General features: G+C 39.9%; 1 protein-coding gene across 1 annotated transcript; it reads right to left on the reverse strand.

Annotated features, from left to right (window-relative positions):
- Nucleotides 1–7,122: 7,122 nt before the first annotated feature.
- Nucleotides 7,123–9,197, reverse strand: LOC130990091 (uncharacterized). The gene is made up of 2 exons (XM_057914296.1): nucleotides 7,693–9,197; nucleotides 7,123–7,581 (listed from the first exon to the last, which is right to left on the reverse strand). The coding sequence occupies exons 1-2, from the start codon at nucleotides 8,965–8,967 to the stop codon at nucleotides 7,138–7,140; spliced, it is 1,719 nt and encodes a 572-aa protein (XP_057770279.1). The 5' UTR covers nucleotides 8,968–9,197; the 3' UTR covers nucleotides 7,123–7,137.
- Nucleotides 9,198–12,897: the final 3,700 nt, after the last annotated feature.

Genomic DNA, 12,897 nt, shown 5'->3' on the forward strand with positions numbered 1-12,897 from the left:
AAACTGGCGGTTTCGGGCCGAAAACCGGCGATTCCCGATTTTTTACTTTTTATTTTTATTTTTATTTTTTTTATATTATTTTTAATAAAATAAAATTATTTGTGTTAATTTCAACTAAATGTAGCTTCACTATTTATAGTGTACTACACATGGTAGAGAATCCTACATTTTTCAATGTGGGATAATGTAGCTTCACTATTTATAGTGTACTAGACATGATAGAGAATCCTACATTTTTCAATGTGAGATAATTTCAACTTAATATAGCTTCACTATCTATAGTGTACTACACATTGTAAAGAATACTACTCCCTCCGTCCCAATAATCTTGTCTCACTTTTCTTTTTGGGTTGTCCCAATAATCTTGTCTCATTTTCTTTTTAGGAAAATTTTAGGAACTAATTAATTTCTAATTAAACACTATCCTAATTAATTCCCCCATCTGAACCCTAATTTATCTCTCTCTCTCTCTCCACACTCTCTTGCCTCCCCCCCTCCCACCTCCGTCCTCTCGCCTTCGCCACCTTCCCACTTACCTTCGCCGCCCTCCCCCCACCTTCCCCCTCTATAAATCGGCCTCGCCTTCCCCCTCTGTTCCGCCGGCACTGGCGCCGGCACCGCCTCCCCCCTTCCCTCTCTGTTTCGCCTGCGTCGCCTCCCCTCTCCCCCCTCTGTTTCGCCGGCGCCGCCTCCCTTCTGTGTACCGGCGCCTTTGAGCTTGTCCGCCCTCTCACCTCCGCCCTCCCGCCTCCGCCCTCTTCGCCTCTCCTCTGTTTTCTTTTTTTTCTTCAGAAATTAGTGCTCGCCTCCGCCGCCCTCTCACCTCTTCGCCTTCGTCCTCCCGCCTTCGCCACACAGAGGCGCCGCCCAAGCCTCCCTGTGTTTTTCTCTCCCCTCAGACGGTGGCAACTCACCACCACCGCCCTTCGCCGACATAGAGCCTTTCGATTCCGGCGACTCCAACAACAGTACAACCCTTCGATTCCACACAAAGCCCTTCGATTCTGACGCCAACAACAGTGCACCCCTTCGATTCTACTTCTTCCGGCGGACATTTTCTATTCTTGTGTAATACTCCCTCCGTCCACGAAAGAACTTCCTATTTTTCTATTTCGGGACGTCCACGAAAGAACTTCCTACTTTTTCCTATTTTGGGACAATACCCCACCACTTAAAAAATACTCCCCTTTTAAGACAATTCCCACCACTCAAATAACATTAATTAAAACAACATAATAAATTATTAATACTTTTTCACAATTCCCAATACACTTTACAACTTTTTCTCCACTCTCAATACACTATACAACATTTTATTAAAACCCGTGCCACTCCCTCCTAGGAAGTTCTTTCATGGACGGAGGGAGTAAAGATTTTGTTGAAATTTCTTGTTTAGATCTGCATAATTTTGTTGCATTTTTTGGTTGTTGCATTTTCTGTTCTTGATTACAGAAGATGATGAAAAATTTGCAGAATGAATTGTTGAAATTTGTTGAATTTTTTGTTGAATTTTGTTGCATTTTCTGTTCTTGATTACAGAAGATTTTGTTGAAATTTGCAGAATTTTGTTGTATTTTCTGTTCTTGCCGTTAATTTATTGTTGAAATTTGAAGATTTTTTGTTGTTTAATTTACAGAATTCAGTTTTGCTAATTTTACAAAAATAATTAAGCTATACTTACTTTTTGTTAAATATGTGGGGCCTTCTTTTTTACAACACTAATTTCACACTTCTTAATCTCCGTGCCCAAAAGAAAGGGGACAAGATTATCGGGACGGAGGGAGTACATTTTTCAATGTGGGATCACTCAACCTAACTTATAAATATATAATTTATATTCATGTAATATATAACTTATAAATATATAACTTGTAACTTATAACTTATATTCATGTAATAGTTTTTACTTTACAAATGTTGAAAAAATATTAAAATTACTCAACTTATACTATATAATTTTATAAATTATGATGTTAAAAACTTAAAATGTTAAAATTACTCAACTTAAAGTCTTAAATTACTTAATAACTTATATACTATTGTCATATAAATATATAATTTTTAAATATATGTTGTGTTTTTTAAAACTTGTAATTACTCAAGTTACCAAGTAAAATAATTTTCAAATTTACTCAACTTAAAAATCTTAATAATATAATAATATTTTTTATGTCATCTTTTTTTTTTAAAATGACAATTGAATTGAAATAAAATAAAGGAAAAATAATTAACACATTGAGAATCAAAAATTCAAATGAATTCATATAAATATATATCTTTATTGAATTTATTCTATGTACCAAACAAATATTACAAGGATACAAATTACATAATCTTCCAAATTGAATAAGTAAACTAACTAATATTAACTAAATAACTAATTGATCCCTAGACCTTATAAGTTATAAGTTACATATTTATAACTTATATATTTATAAGTTATAAGTTATTACATGAATATAAGTTATATATTTATAAGTTAGGTTGAGTGATCCCACATTGAAAAATATAGGATTCTTTACAATGTGTAGTACATTATAGATAGTGAAGCTACATTAAGTTGAAATTATCCCACATAGAAAAATGTAGGGTTCTCTACCATGTGTAGTACACTATAAATAGTGAAGCTACATTATCCCACATTGAAAAATATAGGATTCTCTACTATGTGTAGTATACTATGATGAGAATAAGGCTTGTATTAAAGGAAAAGAAAAAGAGTACAAAACATCCAAGAAAGCGCAAAAGAGAGCAAACAAAAAACCGAGCCTCATTAAAACCTTCTAAGAAGAAGAGACCTTAGAAGGAAAAAGAGTACTCGTGAAAGACTCACATCCGGTTCAGGAGCGGGAAGAGACAACTTCAGGAGTTCCGGCCTAACCATCACCCCTAAGAAGCTCGGCTCAAGAATACCGGAAGAAGAAGAACCAAGAAAGAAAACAGGAGACCAACAACAAAAGAAAACAACCCAACCAAAGCCCAAGGGAACCAACGAACCTGCTTATATAACCATACGGATATGACTATGCGTCGACATATCCCTTGCAACCGCAATCCGAATCTCCTCAATCGCAAAAGGCCACCAGCCTTCCTGCCGATCATCATTGGCCATAATATCTGCCGGTTGATTACCCTCACGGTAAATATGCGAGACCATCAAAGAAAAATCCCGAAGCAGGCGAAGAGTATGCTGCCAAAACGCCCTAAATCTCCAAGGAACATCACTCGAGCGAGAGTACAAAAGGTGAACCACATACATAGAGTCAGCCTCAACCCACAAATGCCGCCAGCCTCGGGTATGAGCAATGTGAATAGCATAGATCACAGCCAACAATTCCGCCTCGAAAGCAAAGCCTTTGCCGCCTTTAAAATGAAAACAACCTCGGACATGAGACCACTTGTCTCGAAAAACCCCACCCGCAGCAATAACTCCAGGAGCTCCCGCCGCCGAGCCATCTGTATTAACTTTAATCCATTGACCAACGGGAGGCCACCAGTGAACCTCCACCATAGAGGGGGGAGGAGCAGCACGGCTCCTCACCCCAATCGCACGAGTGATCGAATAGTCAGCCCAAGAATTAGAAATATTACCCAACTTCCGGAAAACCCCATCAATCTCCATAAAGTAAGCCTTGACAAAGGCCAAAACCGCACGTCTATCAAAGCACAAATCCTCAAAAATAAGCGCATTGCGTCCCGACCAGATACGCCACATGAGAGTGATAATTCCCGCCTTCCAAAAAGAACCAATTTGGGAACTCCAAGAGAGGTTCCAAGCCAGAACTAAGAAGGAATGAATATCCATGCACCCCAAGAGATTCTCTTTACCAAACCAACCTAAAAAATCAGTCCAAAGAGGACGAACACACGAGCACTCCCAAAGCACATGCGAAATCGTCTCACTATCTCGGAGACACAAAGAACAAGCATTGGGCGCAATTAAACCTTGCCGGATCAGAACATCAATAGTAGGCAAGCGCCCATGGAGGACACGCCAACAGAGAATAGATCTCCTCATCGGAATAAAGTCCTCCCAGATCCATTTGCCCCAGCTAACAGCAGGAAAACGATGGCAAATATTAGAAAAGGCCAAAGAGGCCGAAACCTCACCCTTAACCGACTGTTTCCAATATCTCGTATCTCTCTGGCCGCCCATCGGAATACGCAGAATATCATCCACAATATCAGGATAACGAGAAACAAAGGATGTCGTGAAATGCCAAACACCATCATAAAAATAATCACTAACCGAGAAGCTCAGAAAATCATGCATATATATCGGAATTTTAAGTTTATCCACAAGCTTGTACCCAAGCCAATCATCCCGCCAAAAGTAAGTATGCTCACCACGGTCAATACAAACATAAGAATCATCTACCAACTGATTGACTTCTTCTTTCATCCCAATCCAAACAGAAGAGTTCGACACCGAATCCTTTGCAACCCCAAAATTGTTTAGATATCTCGATCTCAGAATTGAATGCGCCCAAACAGTTCCCTGAATTAACTTCCAAGCCAGCTTCATCAAATAAGATTTGTTCATTAACGTAAAAGATCTAATGCCGAGGCCGCCTTCTTTCAAGGGGGAGCAGACTCTACCCCAACTAACAGCACAGTTGGGCCGTTTATCAATATTTCCCGACCAAACGAAATTACGACATTTCCTGTCAAGGGAGTGCATTAACGATTTTGGCCATTTGTAAACCATCATGGAGTGAACAATCGAACTCTGAATAACCGACTTGACTAAACAAAGCCTCCCAGCCATAGAAAGATGACGACCTTTCCATCGAGCAAACTTCTGGACAATCCTATCATGAATTGCCTGAAAGAAAGAAGCTCTCGGACGCCCAACGAAAATTGGAACTCCCAAGTAATTGAAAGGGAGGTTCCCGGTAGTGAAACTGAGCTCACAATGAATAGCATTTTTCCTGTCATTGAGAACTCCCGAACCAAAGTAAATGCAAGACTTCTCCAGACTACACTGCTGACCCGATATAGAGTCATAGTAAGAAAAGATCTGATGAATTTTTCTAGCATTCCGAACCGTAGCTTTACAAAAGATCATAACGCCATCCGCATAGAACAAGTGAGTAGGGAACTGAAAAGTTCGACTATAGCGCATAGGTTCAAGATGCCCAGAATCAACGCAGCCTTTAAAAAGCCGACTCAAGATATCCTCCGCAATTCCAAAGAGAATCGGAGAAAGGGGATCTCCCTGACGCACGCCGCGAGAACAAGCAAAATATCCCCGCAGCTGACCATTATAGAGAATAGAAAGCCTCGCCGAGCTGAAAATAATAGAAATCCAGTAAATGAATTTATCATGATAGTGATTAGCTCGCAAAACTTGCAAGATAAAATCCCATCGAATAGTATCAAAGGCCTTTCGGATGTCAACTTTACAAGCCATATTACGTCCCCTGTCCGTGCGTTTCATACAGTTGAAACCTTCCGAGCTGAGCATGATGCAATCATGAATATTACGCCCGCTAATAAAGCCGAATTGATTGTCAGAAACATGAGACGCAGCCACCACGCCAAGACGAGAAGCAAGAATCTTCGAGATAATCTTGAATAAGAAATTCGAAAGGACAATCGGGCGAAGATCGGCAACAGTGTCGACAGAATCCTTCTTGGGAATCAAAATCATCGTACTGGAATTACACCCAGAAGGTAAATAAGAATGGCGAAAGAAATTCTGAACAGCCGCAATGACATCCGCTTTAATCACATCCCAGCAACTTTGAAAGAAGTTACCAGAGAAACCATCAGGGCCAGGAGCACTTGAAGCATCCATATTAAAAACCGCCGCCGCAATTTCACTCTCATCGGGTATACTAACCAACCGCGCATTCTGATCATCAGACACCCCCGACTCAAAAAGCGCATCAATCTCTAACTGATCTCCAGAAGGTCGACCATCATCAGCGAAAAGAGACGTAAAGTGGTCAATAATATGATTCTCAATAATAGTGGCATCATAAGTCTCTCTACCATCAATCTTGAGGCGAGTGAAAGGAGCATTCCGTTTCTTGAACTTGGTCAAACGGTGAAAAAACTCAGTATTCCTGTCTCCATCCCGAAGCCAGTTCGCACGGCTTTTTTGCTGAAGCAAACAGTTCTTATGTGTCAAAGATACATTTAGCTTTGCCTGAAGACTAACCTCCTCATCAAAGAGATCGTTCGTGTATCCAGAAGCAGAAATCTTCCCCTGAGTAGTCTCAAGCTGTTTCATGAGAGAAGAAATGGAGGAATCCACATTGCCAAAAACCTCTTTATTCCAAACCCCAATCTCCTTACGAAGCCTTTTCAATTTCAACATAACACATAAAATAGGGCAGCGTGTGCTGACAGTCTCCCTCCAAGATGTCGCCACCATCTCCTGAAAGGTCGGATGCAAGGTCCACATATTTAGAAAACGGAAAGGCCTACGACCAGTAGCGTTTGTCAATTTGCATTGCAACACCAACGGAGAGTGATCCGAAGTGAGGCGAGTCAGGACAGCAGTAACCAACGACGACCAGAGATCAGCAAAACCCTGCGAAAACAAAGCACGATCTAAAACAGATTCCACATGGTGTGGTAAAAATCTACGTCCCGACCAAGTGAAACGAAGCCCCTCCGTAGGGGATTCAATAAAGCCAGAGTCATCAATAAAATCACAAAACTCCTCACAAGAACCTCTATGTGGCGAAGCTAAACTCAGACGCTCATGAGCACCTTTCACCGCATTAAAATCGCCCATGAAAACCATTTTTCCAGAGACGAAACGAAGAAGATCATGCCAGAGATCACGGCGGTCATTTTGGTCATTCGAACCATGAACAAAAGCAATACGAAAATCATAACTATGCCACAGGCAGTCCACCACAACCACCTGATCAGAAGAGAACAAAACATTAGTAACAACATAAGAGTGAACAAAAACCCAAATATTCGAACAGCGAGGAGACCGGCAGTTTTGATGCACCGGGACAAGATTCAACGAATGCCAGTAACTCTGTCTAACTTTCCGAAACGCCCGTTTCGGTTCAAGAATGCCCAACACCACCGGGCTAAAAGAGTTACAATGCTCCTTCAGCAGACGTTTGGATTCATCCGTCAAACCACGGACATTCCATGCAATAATATTCATCAGAATTGATTTATGTTAGCGGAGGCAGCTCCGCTTCTTTCAACCTCTTCCGCCCAGCTCTCTTTGGCGACGCTCTCCATGGCTAGAGCGCTGTCTCTATTACTTTTATCAATCACAAAAGTACGCGACGTATCACCCGTGTTACGAAGTCTACTTTTAATGGTTGTGTCCGCTGGCCTGTTGGCTGTGTTCTCCGCTGCCCTAGCAGCTTGCTCCTGTTTGGATGGTCTTCCTCGTCGCTTAGCAGGAGCAACTGTTTCTGGCATGGGCGCTTTAGCTATCGCCAAAATCTGCTCAAGTCTTTGAGCTTTCAAGGCATTATTAACAGCAATATCATCCGTTGTGGAAACGTACTTCCCACTGCTGTCATAGTTCACTTCTTCATCCTCATCCGAAACCTCCTCCGAGATATGGCCATCATGGATCGCAGAAATGTTGACTGGCTGATCAAACACCGAGTTTTTACAAGGTTTTAGACACTCGGCCAACCTATCAGGGCCGTAGTGTTCAGCAGAATTGGAATCATCCAAAGATTTTCCCCTAGAAAGACGTACCCGCCGCTGCTGCTCCGGTTCTTCAAGCAATTCAGTGCCTTCGTTATCCAACAGGGCAAAACTGTTGTTCGACGCCGAAACCGGCAAGCCTAACTGTTTCTGGTGATCATTTTTCTGAAGTGAGTAACATCCCGGGTCCAAACGAGCTGGGGAAACCTGTATGTCTTCGCGTCTCGAACCCACCTCAACCGACCTATCTCCCTTTGCTGTCTCCTGCTCATGTTCTCTCTCGTCTCTTGCATCACCAGAGATAGGTTGCCACTGTTTCCCATTTTTAACCAAAGGCTGTTGATTTCTATCTTGAACATCATCTTCCACAACCTTCTTAACCGAAATTTTCCGACACTTTTCGGTGGGATGTCCTGTAAGTTTACATTTTGAGCAATAGAAAGGTAAATTCTCATACGTGAATTCAACATAGAACGAAAAAGTATCGTTATCAATTAAGAGGGTAGTAGGAAAGGATTTGGACATATCTAACTCAATAAGAAGGCGCGCGAACTGCCCAAAATCACGACGAGCCGAGGCTCCATCAATTTTAATAGGATGACCAATGTACCGCCCAATCCCGGCTAGAATCTCAGGATGCCAATACTCAATTGGCAAATAATGTATCCTCACCCATACATTCGCCATGGAAGAATGCTCTTTAAATGGATCAAAGTGTTTGGACCATTCTCGAAGACGTACATGACCACAAGATAATTCCCAGACCGGCTTGGCTTTAGCACGAGTTTTGTCTTCAGGAGTCCGGAAAGCCAGCGTATAATACCCTTTCCCAAGAGGAATAAGTTGCCACTCAGATTCTAATTTCCAAATTTTGTGAAGTTCTGCCTTGAGAAGCAATGCAGGTTGAGGTTTGTCTCCTTTACGAAGGAGAAGACGACCAATAATAGCATGAGAGAATTCCTTACTGACTTCTTGCGCATATAGGTGCTGAGGAACTTTTAAGGAAAACTGCTCTCCCTCTTTGGTGGGACGTAATGAGTGAAACCGATGAGCAGCTAGGTCGGGACGTCTCGGTGGCCTGTTCATCGTGATATCAGCATACGATTTGGAGTTGGGCATTTTTTCAGCCCCCACATCCGAATCATTAGGGTTTGAGATAGCTGTGGCGTTGGGTATAGCAACTTCTCGTTCCTCCACAAAAGCAGAATCTGCTCCGTTACCGCCAGCCGAGCCCGCACCAGTCTTTGTGTAGTCATTCATCGGGGAATTATTGCAGGCAAAATTGTTCGAAACTATTGGGAGATTCAGACCTCCCGGAGAAGTCATGTGGAACCAAAAAACTCCTGCAGCAGGAGCCGGAAAAAGCAAAACAGACAGCAGCTAAACAAGGGAGAGCCAAAATCGGTCTTTGGTGCTTTTTGTCAAACAGCTGGTGTGCTGTTTTTGGGACCTGGTTTGTGGAGGTTGGAGACGCCACGGACAGCAGCCACCAGATCGGTCCACCAGAAACGCTGTCGGATCCGGCCACCAGAGTTTGGCCACCAGAACCGCAGCAACCGCCGAGATCTCAAAGGGATAATGCTCAAAGAGCACGTCTCTCTCTCCAGTCCAACTCTGACAGCAGAGCCTTGAACCGGTGGCTGGAGTCGCGGAAAGCGACGTGAGATTGGAGCAGCGACGGGAGGAGCGATCGAAGCTTGCCGTTGCGATCTCGGTCAGCTGGAGCGAGTTGACTGCGCTTGCTGCGGAGGCTCGAGCGGCGGTGGTGGGTGCGGCCAGTGTACGGCCAGCCAGCAGCAGCGAGCGGAGCCAGGGTCCGGCCAGCCAGCAACGGCGAGCGGCCCGGCAGCGTCGAACGGTCTGGGGCGTGCTCAGTCAAACACGCGTGCTCTCAACTTTTCTTCCTCCTGTTCGAAATGTATAATTTTCACAAGATTTTTAACAATTGCATATTATCTTTTTTCTACTATGTGTAGTATACTATAAATAGTGAAGCTACATTATCCCACATTGAAAAATGTAGATTCTCTACCATGTGTAGTACACTATAAATAATGAAACTACATTTAGTTACAATTATCCTACATTAAAATATGTAGGATTTGAATATAAAATTTAAAAAAAAAAAAAATTGGCGGGACCCGGCGGTTCCGGGCCGAACCGGCGGGCCGCGGGCTACTCTCCCCTTGAACCGTAACCGGACCGAGCTCTTTGGTGGGCCGGTCCCGGAACCGGCCTGTGGTCAATGGTCCGGGCTCAGACCGTTGACTTTCGGGCCGATTCAAGGTTGGCCCGCCGGTTCCGGGCTAACCGTGGCACCCCTAATCTCAATGCACCTCTTATCCAAATCGTGTGGTCAAGATTTGGTCCTACGGTACTACCATAAGCTTGAATACTACAAAAACCCAACCCTATATATATATATATATATATATATATATATATATATATATATATATATATATTCATCATATTTAACAATTTTTTGTACTTTTTATAACGGTTTTAACCGTTATCTTTAATATTTAATATTTAATAGTTAATATTTTTTTTTATCAATTTTATGTTATTTATCTCAAGAAATAAATAAATAACTGTAAAACAATAAAATGATAAAATCAACAATAACAATATTATATATCATAAAAAATATTCATACATTATCATCCGAATGAACCAAGTATCAAGTATATATATGATTATTACATATTTCGATTCACTTCCCGGCTTATCCACTCCGACAAAGTCCTCATCGACATCTCAAATGCTTCCTTCATGCTCATCTCCATCTTGATCTTCGTCCCTTCTTGGAAGTAACAACTCCTGATAACATACAAACTCGTACACCACTTGCCCTTTAAATTCACAAAGAAAAGAAAAAATGTATATATGTTAGTAGTTTCCACAAAAGGGATATAGTTATATACTAATAAGTAATAATACCTGCAGTAATAATACCTGCAGTATCCCAGAGTCCTAAGTAAACACACAACGAGTAATGAAAAGTCAAGCAATGCTTATGAGTTGATATGAACATCGTGAAATTTCCAAGAAGGGCGCCAACGAGGAAGACAAAGAAAGGTTGCAACACCATAGACATTCCATTCCAGAGATTCAGAATGGCAACATGAGTAAAGCTTGGATTCCAAACATCTATCAAATAATCCTACATCACAAACAACGTGGAAGCCACCAATATGTCTGCCCACAGTAGAGCTGCAGCAGAAGTTGCAAGTAGAAATATTGATTAGTCATATATGTAATATCTATGCCAGATTAAGGTAACAACTCGAAGATTTTTAAATTAACTTTACCAGAAATTCTATTGGATCTCTTCATTGTTAGATCGTGGTAGCTATCTACCCTCTGCGAAAGAACTCCTGCAAAACTGTTACATGAATACTTCTTGTGATCAAGATTAATCAAGAAACAGAGGAACTCGATAAATATTATACTATCTTAATATCTGTCCCATGTGTGTTGATAGTTGTCAATCGAATAGTTTTATACTAGCAATAGCAATATTTATATAGGAGTACTATATTACTCCTTATTTATTACTATAACTAGCTTTCACCATTAGTGAAGATTTAGAGAGTTGCTCGTGCATAAGAGTCAAATCTTGCGTAGGTTCTTTGTAACTCATCTTCATGTAATGAAAAGTTTCTCTCCTGAGTGATGAGGAGTAGTTCCTACATCAGCGATGAACATTTAATTAGGAGTTTATTTTTTTATTGTTAGTTATTGTGCTTCAAATTAATTAACATTGTTATTGTTTGAAATAATGACTACAACGCAGGAAATATTTGGATCGACATCACTGTAAAAGAGAAGAGCAATACAGGTTGAAGCCAGTCAACGAAAGTAATAGTTATTATCATTCCAAGTCGCGGTCAAAACAAGCGGATCCAAGTTCCAACGAAGTTCAAGTACATAATCGCCAATGCTGAAGGAAAAAGACAGAGAGTTCATGACAAAAACTGCGTGTTAGATATTAAAGAGAATATTCGATAATAATGATTGTAACCCTAGTCCGTGCATGAAGAGTACGTGAGTAGAATTGGAATGTCGTTTTTACCCTTCATTGTATCTCTCTTATAAATAGTCAATTGACTACATTTGTAAAGGACACACTATATCGAATAGAAGAACTTTTCTCTGCACTTTTACTTAGAGTCTTCTCAAGTTCTTAAGAGTTTATTGATTCACAAGCAATTCCCTAGGTTCCGGTTACTTGATTATGATTTTCAGTCAATATTAGATTAGATGTTGATATTATTCACCAGCACTGAGCATGGCCCTCCCAAACGTAGGTGTGTTTACACCGAATTGAGATAACTAAGTTGTGTGTGTTTACTTTTTTTTTTTTTTTACATATACGATATTGTGTGCGTTGTTTTTTAGTATACGATATTGTGTCCTTTGTATTATTATGAGTATTAGTACATCCTCCCGTGCGATGCACGGGCCACGATATATTTATTTATTTTTAAAATTTTAATTTATATAAATATATTACTCCCTCCGTCCCACTCTAATAGGTTCGTTTTCCTTTTTGAGACGTCTCACTCTAGTAGGCTCGTTTTTCATTTTCAGTAAAGAAAATGTAATTAATTGGTGTAAATCACGCCACTTACTCCTGAAAAGTAAGTTTCTTAATAACAAAAAAAATCTGTTAATTTAAATATTAGTATTTGATAATTTATCAACTTAATGAGTAGGAATATAAGCATTAAATTTGATGAGTATTGTATAATAATTAAATTTACTGATTATAAAGCATATAATTTAAGTGAATCTCATTTTGAGCAAATAACACTAAAACTATCAATAACAATATTAATAGACGTCATATAATAATTTTGGGCTCTTAAAAGTACGAACTGCATTATTATTAAAAGTTCATATTTAAATAGCCCAAAAATAATTACAAAAATAGAAAAAATACGAATAATATAAAAACAAAATATAACAACAAATATGGTTATACAAACAAATTAATATTTTGTACATATTGTTAAATAAATCTATATTACATTTTAAATTCTAATTTTAAGATAAATAACTATTTTTTTGCAAATTCATATTGAAATTTCCTTCTCCTTAATTGCATTAAATTAAAATAATTATAATCAAACAATCATGTAAGTTTTTTTGCAAGAAAAAAAAAAAGATATTTAATTATTTTTTCACCAACAAACGAAAACAAAATAAAATAACTCATCTTTTATAGTATTATATAAAGATGTATATACT

Source organism: Salvia miltiorrhiza, chromosome 6 (genome assembly GCF_028751815.1).
Source record: "Salvia miltiorrhiza cultivar Shanhuang (shh) chromosome 6, IMPLAD_Smil_shh, whole genome shotgun sequence".
NCBI lineage: Eukaryota > Viridiplantae > Streptophyta > Magnoliopsida > Lamiales > Lamiaceae > Salvia > Salvia miltiorrhiza.

Coding starts and splice junctions, on each gene's coding strand:
- LOC130990091 (XM_057914296.1), bottom strand. CDS start 8,967: ATGACTTCTCCGGGAGGTCTGAATCTCCCAATAGTTTCGAACAATTTT. Junction 7,582..7,692: donor AACCGGAGCAGCAGCGGCGG/GTACGTCTTTCT, acceptor GTGTTTGATCAG/CCAGTCAACATTTCTGCGAT.